General features: G+C 36.2%; 1 protein-coding gene across 5 annotated transcripts in view; it reads left to right on the top strand.

Moving 5' to 3' along the window:
* The window catches only part of SPART (spartin), a 53,032-nt gene extending 29,650 nt beyond the window's left edge, over positions 1 to 23,382 (top strand). For 4 of the 5 annotated variants that reach the window (XM_036744296.1, XM_036744293.1, XM_036744295.1 and 1 more), the window contains 5 exons: positions 2,189 to 2,312; positions 11,912 to 12,106; positions 15,762 to 15,920; positions 16,008 to 16,098; positions 21,598 to 23,382. In XM_036744296.1, the coding sequence (XP_036600191.1) occupies positions 2,189 to 2,312; positions 11,912 to 12,106; positions 15,762 to 15,920; positions 16,008 to 16,098; positions 21,598 to 21,841 (813 nt within the window). In that variant the 3' untranslated portion in view covers positions 21,842 to 23,382. Of the gene's footprint in view, positions 1 to 2,188; positions 2,313 to 11,911; positions 12,107 to 15,761; positions 15,921 to 16,007; positions 16,099 to 17,655; positions 17,699 to 21,597 lie in introns of all 5 variants that reach the window. The other variant, XM_036744297.1, reaches the window with a different exon arrangement.
* The last annotated feature ends 2,649 nt before the right edge of the window (positions 23,383 to 26,031 follow it).

The following is a 26,031-nucleotide window of genomic DNA, read 5'->3' as shown; positions in this document are numbered from 1 at the left end:
TGCTGTTTATTGAATACAAAAACATTTAGTTCAATACTACAAAATAAAGCTTTACTAGCTCTCTTTCAATAAAATATCTACCATATATATGTTAATATCATAAAATATTCCTTGGTGGTCGCAGTCACCGAAAAATTTTTCACTGATTCCCTGATGATCAGTGTCAGACATAACTTAAAAGAAGAAATATGATTGTCAGAGGTGTTTGTAGAGGGCATCTTCTGTGGTAGTGGTAAAGTCCCAGTGGAATGGGGATTCCATATCCATGGTAATACTATCCACGTCAGAGGTTTTTAACCTTTTTTGGGTCATGGACCATTTTGTAGGTCTCATGAAGCCTTTGGTTCCCATCTCAGAATAATAGTTTTAAATGCATAAAATATAAAATACATAGACTTTCAGAAAAAATCAATTATGCTGAAATAATTATCAAAAAAATTTTTTTAAGAGTTCGTGGACCACAAGTTAGAAAACCCGTGATCTAGATTCATCTGTGGATAAAATCATGTCAATAAAATCATCTTCCATACACAGAATTACAGAATTTGAGACCGGGAATAGACCTTATTGGCCTTCTAGTTCAATCCATATCATAGGGTCTCCTTAAAAGAATGTTGCCTAGGAATCCATGTAGGAAAAATCAAGAAGAATATTTTCCAGATGATGACCTGATGAATAATAGCTCATTGAGTCATCCACTAGCACATATACAATGGACAAGCAGTGAAGAATAACAGTGAATTGGACTGAGTCAAGTAAGAGAGTAGGTTGGAGTAATTTTTGGAAAAATGCGTATGATTTTGAAACCTCCGAGGATGATCCCAGAATACAATCCCATCTTTCCAACATTAATCTTATCATATCCCGCCCAGCTACTCCCCACTCTTTTCATCTCCTTTTTATGTCTTACTTTCTCCCAGTAGATTGTGAACTTCTTGAGGGCCGGGGCTTTCTTTTGCCTTTCTTTGTGTTTTTAGCACTTAGCATGGTACATGATAGGTGCTTAATGTTTATTGATTGTAGTACTCTGTATCTATTCTTCATGTTGCAGTTTAAATGTGATACCTGTTCAATTGTACTACATTCATTTGAACCGGGTGAATAAGGTTTTATTATTATTAAATTAAGCTTGTATGGTTATTATTGTTATTACATTAAACTGCCTATACTCTTTAACTCAGCAATACTGTTACTAGGTCTGTTTCCAAAGATGATTAGGGAAAAAGGAAAAGAACCTATATGTTCTAAAATATTTATAGCAGCTCTCTTTGTGATGACAAAGAACTGGAAATTGAGGGGTTGCCCTTCAATTGGGGAATGGCTGAACAAGTTGTGGCATATGATTGTGATGCAATACTAATGTGCTATAAGAAGCAATGAGCTCGGTGACTTAGAAAAACATGGATAGACTTGCACAAAATAATGAAGAAATGAAATGAGCAGAATCAAGAGAATGTTGCATACAGTAACAGCAATTTTAAGAGCAACTGTGAGCGAATGAGTTATTTTGACCATTATAAATACCCAGGTTAACTACAAAGGACATATATATATATAAAGGAAGATGCTATCTGCATCCAGAGAAAAAACTAATAAGTAGAAGTGTGTATGATTTTACATATATATACATATTTGTGTCTAATGGTAGCCATCTCTAGGGTGGGATGGGAGGGTAGAAAAAAAATTTACTTGATAACTATTATATATTTAAAAAGAATAGCAAGTTGTACATAATAGAGTTGAAATTTCATGTGCGATCATTTTTTGAATTATACTATGTTATGGAAATGCTTGTTTTGTTCCATAAATTAAAAATGAAACAAAATTAAAATTACCTATAGAGCAATATGTATGAGTAGTTTTACATAGATGGAATTTTTTTCATTCAATGACATTTTAGTACATAACTTACATAGTAAGATAATTAAGACATTGGTTTTCCAACTTATGTTGCTTATCAAAAAGATTGCACCAGTATGCATCTCTGCCAATAGTATAATAGTGTTCCTGTTTCTCCATAGCCTGACGGTATTGATTTTAATGTTTCTAATTATTGTTAACAACATAATGTTGGTATAAGGTGGTATTTAGGAATTGCTTTTAATTTGCCTTATTCTGAATATTAGAGAACTTGAAGTTTTTCACATGGTTAATTATTTCATTTCCTTAAATATTTTCTCATCTTTAGGCTGTAGATACTTCAAATGAAGAAATTAATCTGAGTCAGGTTGTACCCTTTCAACCAGTTCCTGAAGAAAATGTGAGCGTGTTACCTGAGTGGAGTGAGAAAGTATCTCAGAATATTTTATCAGGTACTGGGGATAATGCTATTTTTAAAATTTTTAATTACCTTTCCTCTATCAGTTGGAAACACATGGGAGGGCCCAAGAAGCATTGCTTTTGAATGATGCCTGTCAGAAGCATAAAGCTTTCCTAATAGGATAATAAAGAGTTAATATATAAATATGTATCGATATACAAAGTTCTAGCTAAACATTGTTTTATTATATTAAAGGCTTCTCTTTTCATTTCAATTTAATGTTCTTCTAAGCCTGTTTTGTTGGTAAACTCCTCTCTAGCTTCCTTTGAATCTCAGCTTAAACACTATTTCCTACTTGACACTAATCTTCCCAGTTAGTACCTCCTCCCTACTCTTTCCTCTTCCCTAAAAATATTACCTTCTGTTTACTTTGTTTATATTTTAAATGTACTTATATGTATACATATTGTTTCCCTTGTTAGAATATAAGGGAAGAGGCCATTTTTTTATCTTTGCATTCTCATTGCCTTGCATATTGCCTGGCTCGTAGTAGATACTTACTTTAATCTTGCTGGTTGACTGTTTCTGGTTAACCACAGAGAATTGAGGGGTAGCATAAAGTAAAACCTTAGTAATCTATAGAAGAATCATCTGGAACCTTCAGCTTTTACAAATTGTTAGGAGGTATTTCTCTATGCAAAGTCTAAATCTACCTCTCTGCAACTTTCAGTTAATGAATATTATTAAGCACTGATTGTGAACCACATTAATTTTTCTTTCTTCTAGACTCTGGGAATAAGCAAACAAATGTAATCCCTCTTCTTTGTGATAGCCTTTCAAATACTTAAAGGTAGCTATCATGTCCCCCTGAAATAATTTTCTTTTATGTGACAAACATTTCCAGTTCCTTCAGTCCCCCTATGGCATGATCTGTTATTTCCTGACTATCATCCTCTTGTCCTGCTCTAACTCAGTGTTGTCAAACCATACATAACGATCCTTGCAGTCCTCATATTGACTTAGAAAACCACATATTCACCTTATCTGTGTTCTATTTATATTTATTTTGTTAAAGATTTCCCAATTGCATTTTAATCTGATTCAGGACACTCAGGAGTATTGTGGGTTATGTGTTTGACCCTTCTGTTCTAGCTTGTCAATGTTGTTGTATGTGAAATTTATCAAAAAGGTAAGCTGAGGCAAGTTTCTCTGAGCAAGATACTATTTTTTAACGGGGACATGAAATTTGATAATAAAAAGTCAATGGCTTGACTCCATTTATTAGCCAAAGACCCCAAATTGAAGATGCAACTCATTTTTATAAACATAGAACAAAGAACAAAAATCGTATCATTGGTTAGCATCACAGGCTTGAGGGATCATTATTGATTACATCAAAGAAAGTGGGCATATCCCCCATGTGGGATGTAAACTGTCTCTCTCTACCTCTAAGGAATGCTTTTGTGAATTTCATGGGTCTCAGCTGCATCCTGAAGTTACTGATAGGGACTCAGGTACACACTGGTGCCTGGGGATTAGATAAGGCCACTTTAATTACTAAAGACGGGACAAGGTCAGTGAATTCAGCTTCTCAAGGATAACACAAATTTTGCAGGAAATGCATGAGATAATGTTTTATGAAAGTAATATGTCATTGTGGGGAAAGCTTAGATCTTTGGTTATCTATCTTCAAAGAGAAATGAGACTGAACTTCTACAGACATGAGCTTCTTTACTCAGAGACAGAGAAGAGGCTTTATACTTTATTACATAGAATGCATAATATAGAATAAAATCACTTGCAGAGTAAAGTCAAATATAAAATGTAGGATCAAGAATTAATTCTCTCAGTGTCCTTCCTAAACTGTAATACCCATAACTTAACACAATGCTTCAGATCAGGTCTGACCAAGGAATAAGTTCAGCAAAACTATCACTTCCTTCATGTTTGACCCTCTAATAATCCAACCTGAAATTGAGTTAGCCATTTTGGCTGCCATATCACGCTATTGACTCATTGAACTAGTAGTCCACTAAAACCTCTAGATCTTTTTCTTTACTCTAACCTGTCTTGTCCCACCTATCCCATCTTGTACTTGTGAAGTTTTTATTTTTAATATCAAATAGTTCAGTTTGACATGAATGTAGACTATATGGAAGAGAGTAATGTGCGATAAGTCAGAAAAGATAGGCTAGAGTCAGATTGTGAAAGGTTTTAAATGCCACACCAGAAGAGTTTACATTATATTCTAGAGGCAGTGGGAAGCTACTGAAGTTTATTGAGAAGGAGTGACATGGTCAGGCTTATGTTTTGGGAAGATTATTTTGGCAGCTGCATAGAGGATGAATTTGAGAGGAAAGAGACTGGAATTGGAGAGACCAATTGGGGGCTGTGGCAGTAGTCTAAGTGATAGCCAGTGAGGGTCTGAACTAAGGTGGTGACTGTGAATAGAGAAAAGGGAACAGAAGCAAGTTATTGGGGAGGTAGAATCGGGAAGACTTAGTAGCTTTTGAATATATGGAAGTGAGAAAGAGGGAAGAATTGAGGCTGACCCTAAGGTTTTGAATCTGGGTGATTAAAAGAAAGGTGATGCCCTCAACAGAAATAGAGAAGTTTGGATGGAAGACAAATAGGTTTTTCTTTGATAGGGAGGAAATAAGTTCAAGTTTGACCATGTTGAACTTGAAAATCCTATAGAGGAAGCAGTTGTTGATACATGAGTAGGGCTTAAGAAAGAGACTAGGGCTAGATTATACATATGGGAGTTAATCTTCATCAAAATGATAATTGGATTCGTGGAGTTTAAAGTACTAAGAGAGGGCATAAAAGAGAAAAGCAGAAGCCTCAAAACAGCTTTGGGGAACACCCACAGTTAATGTGTGGACAAAATGATGATCCAGTAGAGGATCCTAAAAAAGAGAGGTAGGAAGAGAACTAAAAGGATGGTTTGATCAAAGCCAGAGAGGAAAGAAAGTATATCCAGGAGAAGTCAGTAGTGTCCTAAGTTGTCAAGAAGGATGAGGACAGAAAGCCATCAGGTACAGAGTAATTTCAGCTGAGTGGAAGCCAGATTGAAACCCAATGAAAAGTAAGTGGAAGGAAGAAAGCTGTGGCTATGAATATAGATAACTTATTCTTGTTTGTTTTTATGGGAGCTTGACTATGAAAGGAAGGAGAGATAGAATAAAATCACTTGAAGGTAGCTTGAGGAGATAGTGGGGTCAAGGTAAGCTCTTTTAAGCATGAGAGTTAATGGAGTGTGTTTGTAGATAACACAGGAGGAGCCAGCAGATGGAGACTGATGATTAGAAAAGGAGGGAAAGAGTAATCAAAGGGGCAAGCTTCTAGGAGGGAATGGGATCATGGGTACAGTTAGAGAAATTGACCTTGATGAGAAGGACTGCCTTAAGTGCAGCTGGAACAAAGCAGGAAAAAGTGGGGAGAGGGCTGATGAATAAAGATTTTGAGGCACAGAGTAGGGGAGAAAAGAAACTCGTAATGGATGGTCTTTCAGAAAATGTGAGGCAACATCCTCAACCGAGAATGATAGAAGTGTGGAGGGACAGTATAGAAGGCTTGAGGAAAGAAAAGATTTGGAAAAGCCACTGTGAAGAGCATGATGATATTAGGGAAGACTAAAAGGATTGTTGTGAAGCAATGAGGACCTAGTTGAGATTAGGTGACAGAGATTTGTGCTGCTGATTCTGTGATTGACTCTAGTGCTATTCAGTATCATATGAGTAGTAGCAGAGAAGATGGATGGTGAAGGTCTCAAAGATGAGATTTGGAAAGGCATATAATGTAAGCTTCATGAGGTCAGGGATCATTTTGTGTTCCAATCCTTGACTCATAGCATAGTACCTGGTACCTAATATGCTCTTTTTATAAAAAAAAAAATACAATTTTAAAAATTTTGAACTTAAATACAAAATAAGAAAAGAAAAAAATAACATTGCCTTGTACATAGCACAACATAGGAGAGGATTCAATATAGAACAATAAATTTCCATTTCAAGAAAGCCTGTATAGTAAATACTACTTATTGTATTCAGAGCTGTCCCATCTTTTCTTTCCTTCCTTGTAGATTTTCTTTTGTTCTCTGCTGTGCACTTCTTACTTTATTTTTTCCCTTCCCACCCCCCAAAGAAGGCTACAATTAAGTATGGAGATATATATCTATATTTCTCTCTTTTTATATATAGATAAATATACACACACACATACATGGGCATACATTCATATACATACATGTATGCACATATACATACACATATATACACACATAGATATTTATAATCATATACACCTACACTGTACATACACACACACACACACATATACACATTTACACTCATACACATATATGTTATTCTATGCCATGCTTACCTCCACCCGCCATCTGTTTCTCTGAAGGTGGACAGCATCCTCCTTCATAAGTCCAAATTTTTCCATGCTTTTCTAATTCAACCAGCTCATCATTTCCTGCACGACAGCAATATTCTATCCCAGTCACATTTTATCTGAGAGATTTCAACAATGCTCTCACCTTATAATATGGTTTAAGGTCTGATACTACTGAATCTGTTTCTGTTACATCTTTCTTCCCCTGATCTCTTTGAAGTTTGTGACCCTTTGTTCTTCCAAATAAACTTTGTTATTATTTCCAACTCAGTAAGATAATTTTTTAGTAATTGGGATGGTATTACGTAAATAGATTGGTTAGGTAAAATTGTCAGATCCTTTTTTATACATGAACAGTAAATACTACTTCAATTGTTTAAATCTTATTTTATTTGTACAAAAGTGCTTTATGTTTGTGTTTGCATAGTTCCTGTGTCTGTTTTGGTAGGTGTACTCTCAGGTATTTTGTACTGTCTAGTTATTTTAAATAGTCTAAAACAGTATTCAGTAGTATGGCTGACATGTAGTGTGGTTTCCCTAGTTTTCTCTTTTGATTACGTCTATTTTGACTTTAACATATATCTTTTTTGTTTTTTTTTGTTTTTATTTCTTTTTTTTAATCTTTTTTTAATTTAATATATTTAGTTTTCATCATTGATTTAAACAAGAGTTTGAATTACAAATTTTCTCCCCATTTCTACCCTCCCCCCCACTCCAAGATGGCGTATATTCTGGTTGCCCTGTTCCCCAGTCAGCCCTCCCTTCTGTCACGCCACTCCCCTCCCATCCCCTTTTCCCTTCCTTTCTCGTAGGGCAAGATAAATTTCTACACCCCATTGCCCATGTATCTTATTTTCTAGTTGCATGCAAAAACTTTTTTTTTTTTTGGTTTTTGAACATCTGTTTTTAAAACTTTGAGTTCCAAATTCTCTCCTCTCTTCCCTTCCCACCCACCCTCCCTAAGAAGTCAAGCAATTCAACATAGGCCACAGTGTGTATCATTATGTATAACCCTTCCACAATACTCATGTTGTGAAAGTCTAACTATATTTTGCTCCTTCCTAACCTATCCCCCTTTATTGAATTTTCTCCCTTGACCCTGTCCCCTTTCAAAAGTGTTTGTTTTTGATTACCTCCACCCCCATCTGCCCTCCCTTCTATCATCCCCCCTTTTTTTATCTTCTTCTTCCTCCTTTTTTCCTGTGGGGTAAGTTACCGAATTGAGTATGATGTTCCCTCCTGAGGTCAAATTTGATGAGAGCAAGATTCACTCATTCCCCTCAACCTGCCTTCTCTTCTCTTCCTACAGAACTGCTTTTTCTTGCCACTTTTATGCAAGATAATTTACCCCATTCTATCTCTCCCTATCTCCCTCTCTCAATATATTCCTCTCTCATCCCTTAATTTGATGTTATTTCTCCTAGATATCTTCCCTTCATCTTCAACTCACCCTGTGCCCGCTCTCTCTCTCTCTCTCTCTCTCTCTGTGTATATATATATATATATATATATATATATATGTATACACATACGCACACACACACATATATATACATACATACACACTCATATATACATACATACATATATGTGTGTATATATATATGTGTATATATATATGCATATTCCCTTCAGCTACCCTAATACTGAGGTCTCATGAATCATACACATCATCTTTCCATGTAGGAATGTAAACAAAACAGTTCAACTTTAGTAAGTCCCTTGCAATTTCTTTTTCTTGTTCTTTTTCTTGATTACCTTTTCATGTTTCTCTTGATTCTTGTGTTTGAAAGTCAAATTTTCTATTCAGCTCTGGTATTTTCACTGAGAAAGCTTGAAAGTCTTCTATTTTATTGAAAGTCCATATTTTGCACGATACTCAGTTTTGCTAGATAGGTGATTCTTGGTTTTAATCCTAGTTCCATTGACCTCTGGAATATTGTATTCCAAGCCCTTTGATCTCTTAATGTAGAAGCTGCTAGATCTTGGATTATTCTGATTGTGTTTCCGCAATACTCAAATTGTTTCTTTCTGGCTGCTTCCAGTATTTTCTCCTTGATCTGGGAGCTCTGGAATTTGGCGACAATATTCCTAGGAGATTTCTTTTTGGGATCTATTTGAGGAGGTGATCTGTGGATTCTTTCAATTTCTATTTTGCCCTGTGGCTCTAGAATATCAGGGCAGTTCTCCCTGATAATTTCTTGAAAGATGATATCTAGGCTCTTTTTTTGATCATGGCTTTCAGGTAGTCCAATAATTTTTAAATTATCTCTCCTGGATCTATTTTCCAGGTCCATGGTTTTTCCAATGAGATATTTCACATTGTCTTCCATTGTTTCATTCCTTTGGTTCTGTTTTAGAATATCTTGATTTCTCATCAAGTCACTAGCTTCCACTTGCTCCAATCTAATTTTTAAGGTAGTATTTTCTTCAGTGGTCTCTTAGACCTCCTTTTCCATTTGGCTAATTCTGCCTTTCAAGGCATTCTTCTCCTCATTGGCTTTTTGGAGCTCTTTTGCCATTTGACTTAGTCTATTTTTTAAGGTGTTGTTTTCTTCAGTATATTTTTCCGTATTTTTTTGGGTCTCCTTTAGCAAGTCATTGACTTGTTTTTCATGGTTTTCTTGCATCCTTCTCATTTCTCTTCCCAATTTTTCCTCTACTTCTCTAACTTGCTTTTCCAAATCCTTTTTGAGCTCTTCCATGGCCTGAGACCAGTTCATGTTTTTCTTGGAGGCTTTGGTTGTAGGCTCTATGACTTTGTTGTCTTCTTTAGGCTGTATGTTTTGGTCTTCTTTGTCACCAAAGAAAGATTCCAAAGTCTGAGACTGAATCTGGGTGCATTTTCGCTGCCTGGCCATATTCCCAGCCAACTGACTTGACCCTTGAGTTTTTCAGTGGGGTATGACTGCTTATAGAGTTAAGAGAACTATGTTCCAAGCTTGAGGGGATGTGCCAGCTCTGCCACACCAGCACTCCTCCTTCCCCAAGAACCCCCAACCCGGACTGGACTTAGATCTTCAGTAGGCTCTTCACTCCTGCTCTGATCCGCCACTTAATTCCTCCCACCAGGTGGGCCTGGGGCCAGAAGCAACTGCAGCTCTAGTTCTGTAGCTGCCCCACCTCCGCTTCCCCGGGGCGGTGACCGAACTGGGAACTCCTTTTTTCACTCTGTCCCCAGCAACTTTTCCCACTCACCTTCTGTGTTGTCTTTGGTGTTTGTGGGTTGAGAAGTCTGGTAACTGCTGCAGCTCACTGATTCAGGGCGCTAGGGCACACTCCGCCCAGCTCCTGGTCTGGTTGGTCCGCGCAGCCCACGCTGGGCTCGGCTCGGCTCCGCTCCCAGCTCTGTGTGGGGTAGACCTCACCCAGAGACCATCCAGGCTGTCCTGGGCTGGAGCCTTGCTTCCCTCTGCTATTTTGTGGGTTCTGCAGTTCTAGAATTGGTTCAGAGCCATTTTTTATAGGTTTTTGGAGGGACTCGGCGGGGAGCTCACTTTAGTCCCTGCTTTCTGTTTAACATGTATCTTTAGCCTATTCCCAATGAGAATAGGGTTTCAGCACTAGCTGCCCTCCACTCTACTAGCTTCTGTAACTTTTTCTATTTTTGTGCCTCATTTTTATGAGATAATTGCTCCTTTTTCTCTCTCTCTACACCTTTTTATTTTTTGTAGACTAACCCCATCATACTCAGTTCAGGCCAAACCTTTCTTTCAGACTAGCCAAATAAAAATGACAGTCTTAAAGGAACTTATAATATTTTCATATATAAAAAGTAAACAATTTAACCTTACTCTGTCCCTTATAATTAGTCCTTAATGTTTATATTTCTCCTAAATATTGTGTATTGAATTTTCCCTTAAGCTCTGTTTTTGTAAGAAATACCTGAAAATCTTTCAGTTTATTATGTGTCCATTTTTTCCTATTCAGGATTATGCTTAACTTTGCTAGGTAAGTTATCCTTGGTCATAACCCTGGCTCTTTTGCTCTACAAAGTATAGTATTCCAAGACCTGCAGTCATTCAGTGTAGTAGCTGCTAAGTCTTGTGTAATCCTTATTGTGGCTCTTTGATATTTAAATGGTTTTTTTTTTTGTTGCGTCCAGTATTTTCTCCTCAGCCTTGGAGCTCTGAAACTTGGCTATCATATTCCTGTAAGATTTCCTCCTCACCAACTCAGATGGTGATAGGTGAATTTTTTTCTATTTCTGCTTTACCTTCTTGTTCTAAAACTTCAGGGCAATTTTTCTTAATAATTTCTTGTAATAGTGTATCAAGTTTCTTTTTTAATCATAATTTTCAGGGACTCTGACTCATTCTTTTATACGAATATATAATAATATATTCTTATATTATTTCTTCTCACTCTGTTCTCCAGATAAGCTGTATTTCTGATGAGATTTTGTTTATATAGCCTACAGGTATTTAAACAAAAACCATCCCAAAATACCAAAATAGATTTAATTGGATTGTATTGACATGTAAAGATCTATAAAAATAATATCATTTTGGATCTGGAATAGGCCTTACATATCATTAGTCCAACCTTCTCGAAATCTAGGGAAGCCAAATGATTTGTTCCCAAGTGATGTGGCTGCTTAGATTCATTACTAGGGCTTATCCTTTCCATAAATATCTTGAGAATTAGATGATACATTTTCTAGAATAATGAGTCCAAGGTTTCTCAACTCTTTAGAAACCAAATTTCCCCTTGTACCCAACACAAATTATTACTGCTACTGCTGAGTCTTCATTCTGTCTTTAGTAAATAGTAGCTACCTGTGGCCTAAGTAGCCTCCTTTCATGGAATCCTATCCTATTCCAAGCTAAATAATTAGTCTAGTTCTTTTGACTCTCGGTAGTAGTATCTAAGGAGCATTTAAAAGAAAACAAAAAAATACCACCCCAAACCAACTTATTTTTAACCATGGTAGCAAGATATAGCTAAGGACCAAACTCTTCTAGTATTAATAATTGTGTGCTTTGTCAATAGGACTCTTTAATTTAAAAAAAAATTGGAAATTACTTGTTCATAAATTCTATTCTTACTCTGTCTTCTGAACCTTTTGACATGCGTTCCTTATGAGTAGAGATTTTATCATTCTTTGTACTTAATAACCTTAGCACAAGTGCCTCACACATAGTGGTTGCTTGATAAGTGTTTGTTGTTTGGTTGGTGTTATAAAGTAAGACTTAAAGGCATAGCTGGTGTCCCAGTTACATACAGTGTCATTTCTTTTCCTTTGAAAAGGTGCATCCTGGCTGAGTTGGGGTTTAGTTAAAGGAGCTGAACTTACTGGAAAGGCAATCCATAAAGGAGCCTCCAAACTTCGAGAACATATTGAGCCTGAAGAAAAGCCACTGGAAGTTAGTCCAGCTGTGTCCAAGGGACTTCATATAGCAAAGCAGGCCACAGGAGGAGCAGTGAAAGTCAGTCAATTCCTGGGTAACTATATTATACTCTCTTTTTTCAATTTTAGAAAAAAAAAACAGTCATTGAAAAGCAGTTCTACAGTGGTTGACTTTATTGACGAACATTTGGGATGAAGCAACTTTATTGAGGAAATAGGAAATGTCAAATCTGTCTCTTGAAAGTATTTTCTGGTATTTGCTGTTTCAAGTGTATATGATTTCTGGTAGCTAAGTAGCTAAAATCTTCTAGCCTAAATATTTTTTGAATCCAACAAGGACTTTATAAAATACTTATGTGTAACACCCAGTGCCAGGTCTTGGGGCAGAGACAAAATGAAAAATAGTCCCTGCTCTCAAGGAGTTTACATTCTATTGTACTTCAATTTTATTGAAATTATAGTAAAAACTATTTTTGGTAATTCATTGTGGCACTTTCCTCATGTTTTATTTTTAAATAATTAATCACAAATAAATGTATTATTTCATAGTTTGCCTGTTAATGTTTTTGAACACATTTGAACTCTCACTGGTTCACTATAGCAATAAAAATGAGAATGATTATTTTTAAACAAAACTATAAAGGTGCATTAAAGAATCAGGGTTATGGGGGTGGAGCCAAGATAGCAGAATAAAAGCAGGGACTTGCTTGAGCTCTCTCCCAAATCCCTCCAAATACATGTAAAGAATGACTAAACAAATTCTCAAGCAACAGAACCCACAAAATGACAGAGTGAAACAAATTTCCAGCCCAAGACAACCTGGAAGTTCAACAGGAAAGGTCTCTTGCACCAGTCTGAAAGAAGAGTGCAGTCCAGTGAAGGCTGCACTGGCACAGACAGGCTGGAGCAGATCTCAGGGGACTGAATCACTGGCAGCTGCAATGGTTTCCAGACTTCTCAACCCCAAAACACCAAAGACAACTTAGAAGGTCAGTAAGAAAAGTCTGTTGGACCTGTGTGAGAGAGGAGTGTGGTCCAGCCCAGGGCAGGGGCAGCTGCGGCTACAGCTGTAGTGGCTGCTTCCAGAGCTCTCAGCCCACAGAAGGCGGGGGAATCGAGCAGCTAGTTAGAGGGGCATGCAGGGATCTCTTTGCTGGCACTAAGGCAGTATTCTCTTGCTTTGCCTGTGCTTTGATCTGGGTCGCAGTCCTGAGTGGCAGTTGTGGGGTGAGGGGGAGCGCTGGTGACAGTGGAGAGGGAATCCTCCTCACAGTCCCAAGGCAGAAAAGAGTGCTTAAGGTCATGCACAGCCCAGAAGAGGAGTAAACACGTCTCCTTTGATCATACCACCTTGGAAGAGCTGAAAATTTACAGGTCCTTAGAAGTATCTCTGAAAACAGCTGCACAAAACGCCTGAAGCTTGGGAGAGTACACTCCCTCTCCTCACTGGAACCAGAGTACTACCTTGGTGAAGTAATTGGCTAGGTAAATGAGCAAACAGCAGAAAAAAATCAAACCATAGAATCTTATATTGGTGACAAGGAAGATTAAACACACAACCAGAAGAAGACAACAAAGTCAAAGCTCCTACATCAAAAGCCTCCAAGAAAAACATGAACTGGTCTCAGGCCATAGAGGAGCTCAAAAAGGATTTGGAAAAGCAAGTAAGAGAAGTAGAAGAAAAATTGGGAAGAGAAATGGGAGTGATGCAAGAAAATCATAAAAAACAAGTCAACAAGTTGCTAAAGGAGACCTAAAAAAATGCTGAAGAAAATAACACCTTAAAAAATAGACTAACCCAAATGGCAAAAGAGCTCCAAAAAGCCAATGAGGAGAAGAATGCCTTAAAAAGCAGAATTGGCCAAATGGAAAAGGAGGTACAAAAACTCACTGAAGAAAATAATTCCTTAAAAATTAGAATGGAGCAAATGGAAGCTAATGGCTTTATGAGAAATCAAGAAATTATAAAACAAAACTAAAACAATGAAATAATAGAAGACAATGTGAAATATCTCATTGAAAAACCAGTGACCTGGAAAATAGATCCAGGAGAGAAAATTTAAAAATTATTGGACTACCTGAAAGACATGATTTGAAAAAGAACTTAGACATCATCTTTTAAGAAATTATCAAGGAAAACTGCTCTGATATTCTAGAAACAGAAGGTAAAGTAGAAATTGAAAGAATCCACTGATCACTTCCTGAAAGAGATCCCAAAAGGAAAACTCCTGGGAATATTGTAGCCAAATTCCAGAGTTCCCAGGTCAAGGAGAAAATATTGCAATCAGCCAGAAAGAAACAATTCAAGTATTGTGGAAACACAATCAGGAAAACATAAGATTTAGCAGCTTCTACCTTAAGGAATCAGAGGGCTTGGAATATAATATTCTGGAGGTCAAAGGAGCTACCCAGCAAAAGTGAGTATAATACTAAAGGGAAAAAATCGATATTCAATGAAATAGAGAACTTTCAAGCATTTTTGATGAAAAGACCAGAATTGAATAGAAATTTTGACTTTTAAATACAAGAAAGAAGAGAAGCATGAAAAGGTTAACAGGAAAGAGAAATCATAAGGGACCTAATAAAGTTAACTGTTTACATTCCTATGTGGAAAGATGATATTTGTGACTCATGAGACTTTTTTCAGTATTAGGGTAGTTGGAGGGAACATACATACATGTGTGTGTAGTGGCATATGTATATATATATATGTGATATATGTATGTGTATATGTATAGACAGAGGGCACAGGATGAATTGAATATGAAAGGATGATACCTAAAAAATAAAATTAAGGGGTGAGAGAAATGTATTGGGAGAAGGAGAAAGGGAGAAGTAGAATGGGGTAAATTATCTCACATAAAACAGGCAAGAAAAAGCTTTTACAATGGAGAGAAAGAGGGAGGGAGGTGAGAGGGAATGAATGAACCTTACCCTCATCAGATTTGGCTTGAGAAGGAAATAACATACACACTCAATTGGGTATGAAAATCTATTTTACCATACAGGAAAGCAGGGGAGAAGGGGAGAGGTGGGATGGGGGGGGGGGTGATAGAAGTGGGGGCAAATGGAAGGAGGGGGTAATCAGAAGCAAACAGTTTTGAGGAGGCACAGGGTCAAAGGAGAGAATAGAATAAATGGGCAGGATAAGATGGAGGGAAATATAGCTAGTCTTTCACAACATGACTGTTATAGAAGTGTTTTGCATGTCTATACATGTATAACCTGTATTGAATTGCTTGCCTTCTCAATGGGTTTGGGTGGGGAGGGAGGAAGGGAGATAATGTGGAACTCAGAGTTTTAAAAACAGATGTTAAAAATTGTTTTTACATGCAACTGGGAAATAAGATATACAGACAATGGGGTATAGAAATCTATCTTGCCCTACAAGAAAATAGAGGGGAAGGGAATAAAAGAAGGGGGGCAGTTAATTAGAAGGGAAGGCAGATTGGGGGAAGGAGTAATCAGAATGCATGCCGTCTTGGCGTCGGGGGAGGGGAGAGATAGGGAGAAAATTTGGAAATCAAAATCTTGATGTGAATGTTGAAAACTAAAAATTAATTTAAAAAAAGAAGCAGGGTTATGAATATTAATAAGTGCCTCAGAAGTTTCAAACCATTCAGTGGTCATTATAACCACTTTGTTCATCTGTACCTTTTATTTTCAAATAGGAAGGATAACTATATATAATAGTTTAATTTTAAAATCCTTAACATGGTTTCTAAATATTTATTGTTGTACATGTATTAGTGGAAGGAGTATGTTCCATAGCGAACTGTGTTGGAAGAGAGTTAGCCCCACATGTCAAGAAGCATGGAAGCAAACTTGTTCCAGAATCTCTTAAAAAAGACAAAGATGGGAAATCCACTTTGGACGGTGCCATGGTTGTAGCAGCGAGTAGTGTTCAAGGTAACAAAAAGATTCAGGTATATTTAACCAAGAAAGTAATCTGTTTAGTTGTGGCTAATTAAGCTTATTTAAAAATAATTCTTTCAGGGTTTGCAACTGTATGGCAAGGAATGGAATGTGCAGCTAAATGCATAGTTAAAAAAGTTACTTCTGAAACTGTACATACAGTTAAACACAAGTAAGTCTAATTTTTATTTTTGTTTTTAAAAACAGAAACAGTCTGTTAACTTCTTATATCATTTGTAAAAATCTTGAATTAAAGTAGCTGCCCAGCTATTTTTAAGTATTGGGCCAGAATCTTATTTTTCACTAGTGTAAGGTTGTTTTGGTTTGGTTTTTTTCTCAAACAATGGGGAGGTAATAACTTATTTATGATGAAAAAAACTATGTAAACACAGTTGTGTCACTTAACTTTTCTTAGTTTCTTCATCTGTGACATGAGCAGGTTGGACTAGATGATCTCTAAGATCCTTCCAGCCTTATCATTCTATGGTTTAAATGTCTTTAACTTTATCTGTGTGAATTGTAAAACTAGCCTCACATAATATTGCCCTGATCATTGTCATTTCACAGTAATTATAACCAAACCTCACCATAAAGTTGTTTTGGCAAATTGCCTGAGAAACAAATTGGATTATTTAAATCAATAGTTCCCAACCAGGGCAATTTTAAGTTAAAGAAGGGGACTCTACCACCATATACCTTGTCAAAATAAGACAAATCTGACCGTGTCATCGCCCACTTTCCTTCCACTCCACCCCACCCCCCACCTCTGTGAACCTTCAGTGAATCTCTTGCCACTAGCATAAAATATAAACTCCTCCATTGGGCATTTAAAGGCCATTGCAGTCTGGTTCCTGCTTCACATCATTATTCTTCCTGTTCTGTATTGTAACCCAGCTGTCCTAATTTCTGTTACTTGTATTTTGTACTCCATCTCCTACCTCCATGCCTTTGCCTAGGCTTACTCCTCTGCATGAAATGCACTCCTTCCTCATCTCCTACTCTCAGAATTTGTGGCTTTTCTTCTGGGCTCAATTTATGTGCCCTCTTTAAAAGGTAGCTTTTCCTGATACTCTTTTTTCTTTTTCTTTTTGATAGCGCTGTTGCTGTCTCCCTTCTCTCCCCTAAACCCTGCACCACCACTACCACCCCATGAAAAAATAAAAACATAATCTGGAGTAGCTGTTTGTAAAACTGCACGAATTGTATATGTATATATGGATAATATGGAATGTTTTGCATGATTTCACATGTATTACGGCTATCATATTGCTTGCCTTTTCAGTTCATGGGAGAAGAACTGGGGAGAGAGAAAGAATTTGGAATTCAAGATAAAAAATGAACATTTAAAAAATTGCATGTTCATTATACCTCTGAAAAATACATAAAGTATAAGCTTTTTTATCTGATTGCCAGTGTTCTACTCAGCTAACAAACATTATTTTTCACTTTTGACAAAAATGTGACTGAAAAAGTCACCTACGTTAAAGGAAACTTTCTGTAATTTTACAGTTTTGATTATGGTATTGGATTGTATTTGACTTGTGCAAGTTGATGATGTTATTGTGATTATTATGTTAATCATTTCAGCTGCTTTTGTTTTTATCTATTTTCTAGTATACGTAACTGTATTGATTAATTATAATGATGATTAGTATAGCAGTTTTTCAGAGGATAATACAAATGACTAGTTTACTTTCTCAGTTACAGTGATATTTTTGTCTTATTTTAGATATAGGAACTTGAAGATCTACAGCAGCCATGAAAATCAATAAGTAACTTAAACCTGACACAATTATAGTACAATATCTGTCAAATAATTCACCTCAATCTTCTGTACACAGCTTCTAAATTTCTTTGTCGGGCTTCTTTTTTTCCACTTAAATTCTTCAAAAAGATACAGCCAGCCCATTTTTTTCCATGCAGTAAGATTTCATGCTAGCAAAAAACGTTTTCATGAAGCATAAGTTTAGTGAAAAATATCCTTCTGTAAGAAGTATAGTGTTATTTGATTGATTAATAAATTAAGATTCCGCTTAAATTTTGATTGGATTTTATCTGAGCTGCTGTGGCATGACCAGGATGTTAAGTGTGCTGGAATCCATGCTACATGAGAATCAAATGAAGGAAATGGTGAGGCGAAGACTTAGCAGATGTGATATCTGCCTTGTCTTCAAGTATCGCAGGGCTGACTTGTGGAAGTTGTTCTGTTTGGCCTCAGAAGCTAGAACAGGAAGCAATTGGTAGAAGTTTCAGAGAAACAGATTTTAGTTCAACATAAGAAAAAAATTCCTAACAATTAGAGCTGTTCCAGAGTAGAACAAGCTGCATTGGGTGTTAGTGAGGTGTCCATCACTAAAAATCTGTAAACAGGGATATCATATAATGGATACTTGAACAAGATAATGCACTGAACTAAATGACCCCTGGGATTCTGTAATATTTTTCTAGTGCCATCTTTTTTACAAGCATATGGTAATAAGAGTAATGCCATATTAATGGAGAAAGATATGTTTAAGTTATAGAATTCATTGAATTAACAGTATTCGGATACATCTTTGCTATTGAGGAGTCCTCAAATACTCTACCTATTACACAGTGATATCACACAATGTGTGATGACCACTTTATCAGATCAGTAGACTGAATTGCTTTTGGTAAATTGGCAAGATTTAGCTGGGTAGATGAAAGTCAACCTCTATTATCACCATATTATAGACTAAAGAGTCTTTATAGTTAACAATATATTTCCTGTTTTCCACCTACTCTTTAATATTCTGAATTCAGTTCAACAGATTTCCTTCTGAGCCTAAAGATGCACTATCAATATTTGCAAGAGATAGAGAAGCTGCGTCCCGCTGAAGGAAGGTCCCTACTCATCTAGACTCAGACACCGTAGCACTTAGAAGTATCTTTGGCAGAAGGAAGAAGATAGGAAACTGGAGAAGCATAGAATCTTAAAATTGGAAAGAACCTTAGAGGTATTCTAGTCCAGTACTCTTTTAATGCAGGAATCCTAGTTAGTTATGTAATCTCTGGTTGGACATTTATAGTGACAAGGAAGCCTGACTTTGAGGCAGCATGCTTCATTGTTTCAATGATCTAATAATAATCTAACAATACATTGTTAGAAATTTCTTCCCTTTGTGTAGTCCCACATTCTGCCTCCCAGTGTTTTCTGTCTTCTGGAGCCATATCCTTCTTCCACATGACATTCTTTTATGTTTGAAAGCATCTGTCTTATTCTCACTGTTGCTTTCTCTTCTCCAGGGTGAACATTCCTAGTCCTTAAACCACATCAGTTTTTATTCAGTTAAATAGGACAGACATTTATTAAGTGCCATTTATGGACAGAGTACCACGTTGGATGTTGGGAAATACAAAGATCATAAGACAGTCTGTTTTTAAGAAGCTTACAATATAGTAGAAAAGATAAAGTGTGGATGTCATACTGTGAAATAGAACATCATTGCAGTGTAGGCAAAACACTGTTAGAGATTTGTTTCTCATGTGATATGGTTTCCAGCCCCATGGTCAGTCTACTGTGGCAATACTTTAGTTTATCTGTGTGCCTCCTAAATTACCTTCTCTTTCATCAGAGACATGTATAAAGACAGTGTTGAACAGGACAGGCTCAAGGACAGAGCTTAGAGACCTCCTTCCAGGTTGGCGGTGCTCTATTCATTATCACATTTTTTGTTAGCAGTTATTAAGCTTATTCTCTTCTCCACACATTCTTGTCTGCAAGAGCAAGCTTAATTAAGCCAATATTAAGTGCCTTTGTGTGAGGTACTATGTATTACATACAAGAATGAAAATTGAGAAATAGTGATTTTTCAAACAGCATAAATTATAAATAGGAGATAAGATATATAGACAAACAAGTATAAGTTAGAGCTTGTTAGTGCATAGGAAAAGTTTAATGGAGCATATTAGATTCATTGAGCAAGGCAAAGAGACCAGGGAAGGAAGGCTTCATGGAAGAGGGAACACCCAAACTGAACTTAAAAGGAAGAGAAGGATTTCAGTAGGCAGATATGAATGTCCATTCCAGGCAGGAAATCTGTGCCAGTGCACACTGGTAAGAGTAGATACTAGGAAAGGGCAAATACTCCAATGTGGTTACAATGATGAGTACATGATGTGGAATAGTATGCGATAAGGATGGAGCCACATTGTGGAAAGGTGAGAATGCCAACCTAGGGGTTTATATTTTATTCTGTAACAGTGGGGAGCCATTGAAAACTTTTGAGCGGCAAAGTAATGTGGTCAGACTTGTGCACTGGAAAGACTGGACTAATCTTAAAGCGGAGTAAGGGATATATTGGAGCAGAGAGATGAGGCAGGGTGACTGGTGTAGAAGCTATTCGAATAATCCAATCAAGAGGTCATGAGAACCTGAACTAGAATGGTGGCAGCATGAGTGGGGAAAAAGAAGATAGATGCAAGGCATATCATGTAGGTAGCATTACTAGGTCTTAGTAAATAATTAAACAAATGAGAAGGAAGTGTCAAAATTGAGTAACAGAATAGTTGGTGCTATCAAAAGTACTAAGGAAGTTGGAAGGGATGGTTATGAGTTCAGTTTTGGGCAAGTTAAGCTCAAGATGCCAATGGGAAATGTGTGTAACAACTGACTTATGTAACTTTAAAGCTTGCAAGAAAGTTAAATGCAGTACAATGGATAAAAAACTGGTCTTGAAGTCAGGAAGACCTGGGTTCAAGCCCTTTCTCTTCATACACTGATTTGGTGACTCAGTATCCTCAAGTAGCTCTCTAATACTCCTAAGGTGCAGTATGAGTGGTGGTCTGCATTAGCAAATAGCATTCCTCACTGAGAGCTCCCTGTGCTGATGAAATCATGGGTCTACCTAAAAGAAAAAAAAGTCTGCCAAATGCTTTACATTTGTTATCTCATTTAGGCCTCAAAACGACCTTGTGAGGAAGATATCATTTGTAAGCAGTTTCATTACCACATTGAAGATGAAGAAATTGAAAGTCATAGAAGCCTAATGGTTGCTCATTGTCACAAAGATGGTTAATTTTCAGAAACAGGATATGAAGCCAGGTTTACTTGAGGTTTTTTCCTGTGTAGTGCTACATTTAGAGTAGGGGCAGCAGGCCATTATGAGATATTGGATTCCATCTCAGGAGGTGTTGGAGCTTGAGATAAAGAAATGAGTCTTACCATTTATGACATTGTTTAAAATTAAAATGCATTTTCCCAAAGAAATAAATAGTTGAACTGCAGACATTTGACAGTTTGTTAGTTGAAATTTTGCCCCTACTAGCAGAAACATGAAACATAAAAGTTATTTGCTTTTTTTAGAATTGGAGAATTCAGTTACCCTTTAGGAAAAGGAAACCAAAAAACTTGACTGATTAACCATGTTTCAGAATTAGTGAAACTTTGCTACGTTTTATGTCAGAGTAAATATTTTACACAAAAATAAAGTACTGCCATTTAAGAAATTAATTTTCTCAGAAATGTCCTTACTCTTGGAAAAATATGGCTTGGCTTCATATAAGTGATTTAATCCTCTTTTAAAAACAATCAAATTGAAACAAACTGAGATTTTTCCTTTCAAAGGCAACTTATCCTGTTCCTCTTATTCTATTTTGGATGCTCTAATTCAGATTTGTAGTTTCACTGTATCTTAATTTTTTCTTAAAGATATGGAGCTGATGCTGGTCATGCTACAGATAATGCAATGAATTCTGCCATCAATGTTGGTGTCACTGCATTTAATATTGACAATATTGGTATCAAAGCTGTGGTGACAAGAACAGCAAAGCAAACTGGAAAAGCCATCTTGGAGGAATATAAAGTAGTTGACAAGTCAGAGAAGAAAGATGAAAAAGAAACTAATATTAAGACAGTCAAGCAGAAAGACAAATTGGGGAAGAAAGGTAAATAATATGAATAATATGGGTTAACTCCACCAAAGCCTTACTGAATGGATATAACATAAGTATTTAAGCAAAAATAGAATACTTCTCTCCTACAGATTAACCTATATTATAAAAATCTAATTATTTCTAAAAGTATTTTTTATAAAATTTAAGGTATGTATAGTCTTCTTATGACAAAAGGAATAACATTTTTCTTTCTCACCTATAGAAAAATTGTCAAAAAGCTTGGATAAACTTGTTTTGTTTTATGTACTTACATTTTTTCAATTGTAAAGCTGAGATTTTTGAAAACTACCTTCAATCTAATGTTAAATTTTGTAACTGATCTATTTTAGAAAACAAAGTAGTAAATTAGATGTCTATATATGGTTTGGAGTATAGTAAACTAAGTCAATTTGTAATCAGAAGGATTAAACAAGTCAGTTGCCTCTTGAATATTTTGCACTATTTATTTGTAAATTTCTCCTCTATCCTAAATCTCTTCCAAATTTTCAGTGGCTAAGCTAAAATCTGAAGCACTTTAATAGAATTAGTACTAAAAAATCAAATTGTCAAGTAGCATTTTCTAAGACTTTTTGTTCTGACAAAGGAAATAACTGATTATTGAAAGAACCAAGGTTCCATGAAACTAGTTGTCAGGCTACAAGCTATATCTTTTATAGAAACTGGCATTGTCTCAATGGTTGAAAATGGTTATAAAAATGTATTTATTTTTAAATCACCTTGTGTTTTGAAAACTGGTAGCTGATCAGGAGCTCAAGAAAATTATTGACAATTTGAAATGTTTGCTTATTTAATGAAACTTATTTTATGTTCATTTAATTATTAACCACTTGCACTTGTATAGCTCCATTTTAACCTTTCCTTTTGTTTTCTGGAAATTTAATTGTACAGCAGCAGTAGAATTGGGTAAAACACTGGTTTTTAGGCATTGTTACTACCGAAATTTAAATCTCTTGAATGTCTAATTCATTATTTAGAATACTTGTTGTTAGAGATTGTCATCCTCATGCTAAAAATAGTGGAATTTTAAAGCATAAATAATTTAGTTTCCATTATGTCAGATTGTAATTAATAGTATTGAGTTTAAGTATCCATTACCTTTAAAGATCTCTAGGTTATAAAATACATATTTATAGAGTATTTGATAATTAGCTACTAATTTTCAAAGGTTGTCACTGGTTTTCACAATTGCATTCCTTTAGAATCTTGACATAACCTGTGATACAAGTAAAATGACTTGAAACTACTGTGATTATTAAGCTTCACTTGAAACTATCTAAAGATTATACTTTATGAATGAGTAATATTCTCTGATTGTAGATAAATGAAACACATATCTTGTCCTCGAACACATTAACAATGCTGTTTGTGTTTAGAGTCTGAGAATGTGTCTGTGATGTGCTGGTTTTATAAAAGGCCTATCACTACTATAATAAATGGTATGATAGATAGCAGGTTGTTAATACAGAAATTAAACTCAGCTGGCATTTTTGTGTATCATTGAAATGTAATTAATTTGAAAATAAAATTAAAGTGACTTTTGTGTGTGTGTATGATTAAATTAAAGAAAATATAGCATAATGGCAAATGTTTGCCCCGTATGCCTATTGATCAAGAAGTTACCAAAGAAACTAAATTTTTTCCCTCATCCCCTTGTTGTTGTCAATTAGGCACAAATGTTTGTATACATATACTTATAAGTGTACATATTTTTACTTAAGCTTTATAACATTTATATCATGTTTGCGTGTCCTGACTGGATATGGGCTTCATGGTGATTTAGATGTGGTATTTTGCATATTTCGTGGGTTGCCAATAGCAATTGAAAAACCATAGTGGGCCTAATTAGACGATAGCTTATCAACTGACTTGCACAAGTTAAGCCAAATAAAATGTATCATGGATCTATAAGAATGAATGAATGAATGAATGAAGCATTTACCAAGCACTTAGCATGAGCAAAGCACTATGTGAAGTGCTGGGGATAAAAATAAAAAAGTAAGACAGACAGCCCCTGCTCTCAAAGAACTTACATTCTAATGGGGAAGAAAAGGATTATGCAAGCATTCAGCTACAAGTCACATGGAAAGGTCCCATAGTCCTTAGGAGATAGTGGCAAAACAGATGAAAGTACTTCTTCTCTAATGTCATTTCCACTGATAAAATCCTATCAGCTTCTGATGCTGAACTGTCTGACAGGCCTTTGGTGAGGAAAAATTTTCTTTTTAGGAATAGATCTGATAACACCTGCAGGAACACTTGCCCAGCTGCATCTCCCCAGGTATTATTTTCTAGGATGAAGACTATGGGCACTGGAATGGAAACATTGTCATTCCCGGGTATCATGGCTTGGGGTCCTGGGCTATCATTATGAGAGTCTGAGGGGAGATAATGATCAAAGTGGTGGTGGCTGCCTTATCTACTCAGCATATGCTGCCTCCTGTCTTTTCTCGAGGGTGTCTTGCTGCTTCAGCTTACCTGCACTGTGAGTGGCAATTGGCTTGCATTTGGTGGCAGTGGCTGGCCCTTTCTCCATAGGAGTTGCCTTCCTAGATAATGGCTGTAGAGGGCCAGCTCTGAGAAAGTCCATTCTGGGATAAGATAACAGACCAGAGGCCTGTTCTTGCCCTTGGGCTGATAACTTGGCAGATGGGCTCTCCATCCCTCCCTGGGCATACACGTGGTGCTCAGGATGAAGGCTCTTCAAGCCTCCCCGGTACACACATGCACTCTCCAAAACCCCCACGGCACACACGTGCTAAATACCACCTGTGGGCTATTAACACAATATTGTTTCCCTCAGTTTAATAAATGGAGTTGTTCTTTATTCTTCTGCCTGGCCCATGTTTTGTGCTTTTCTTTTCACTCTCCACGGCATTTGGCCATCTCCAGCCATTTCAGCACCACAGCCACTGGCAGCAATGGCTATGAAGCCTCGTCTGGAAGCAGGACCCACCAGTGGTCTGGGGCATGATCTTATGTCTTACTTAAAAAAGGAGATTTTCTGATCACATAATGAGAGTAAGAAATACCAAGTGAATAGCCCAAATGTAGTACTGGTATCCCAGGTATACTAAAAGAACCGGAGAAAGGCTCTTCTGGAGTTTTAGGGATGATTTGTACCCCTGGAAAGAGTGCTCAAAGCAGAGAGAGCATAGGGTCTATTGATGTATACATTTGGCAAATTATTTAGTTGTGTGTTTTCTGACAAAGGAAAAATACATGTAAAGAGTAATTATTACCTTTAAGTGTTTTTAAGACAAGGAGATTTCATATATTTTTAAAATTAGTTCCTTTGGCTACATGATTTCAGTGCAATGAATGAATGAAATTCTGTCCATGCTTCTTTATTTTACATTAAATTAATTTTTTTTTTTTACTTATCAAGCATTCCATTTTCCTCCATGCACACCCCACCCCCAAAGAAAAAGAATGATATACTTGGAGAACCCTTGAGAATTAGCAAAAAAAAAAAAAAATAGTTGAAACAGTTAACAACTTCAGCAACATTTCAGGATAGAAAATAAATCCATACAAATCATCAGCATTTCTATATACTACCAACAAAGCCCAGCAAGAAGAGATAGAGAAATTCCATTTAAAATAACTGCAGACCATATAAACTTGGGAGTGTACCTGCTGAGACAAACCCAGGAACAATATGAGCACAATTACAAAACACTTCATAAAAATACAGATCCAAACCATTGGAGAAATATTAATTGCTCATGGGTAGGCTGGAACAATATAATAAAAATGGTAGTTCTCCCTAAGTTAATTTACTTATTCAGTGCTATACCAATTAAACTACCAAAAATTATTTTATAAAATTTGAAAAATATAATAAAATTAGAAGAATAAAAAGTCAAGATTATCAAAGGAACCAATAAAAAAAATGTGAAGGAAGGCAGCCTAGCAGTACCAGATATCAAACTATATTACCAAGCAATAATCATTAAAACAATCTGGTACTAAGAAACAGAGCGGTAAATCAGTTGAATAAATTAGGCACACAATACACAATAGTAAATGACCATAGCAGTCTAGTTTTCGATAAGCCCAAAGATATGAGCATTTGTGGTAAGAGCTCACCATTTGACAAAAATTGCTGGGAAAAGTGGAACACAGTTTGGCAGAAACAAGGCATAGACCAGCATTTCACACTGTATACCAAAGATAAAGTCTAAATGGA

The sequence above is a fragment of the Trichosurus vulpecula genome, chromosome 2 (genome assembly GCF_011100635.1).
Source record: "Trichosurus vulpecula isolate mTriVul1 chromosome 2, mTriVul1.pri, whole genome shotgun sequence".
Lineage (NCBI taxonomy): Eukaryota > Metazoa > Chordata > Mammalia > Diprotodontia > Phalangeridae > Trichosurus > Trichosurus vulpecula.
Note: the sequence above shows the minus strand (reverse complement) of the source record. Positions and strands in the feature narration are given on the sequence as shown.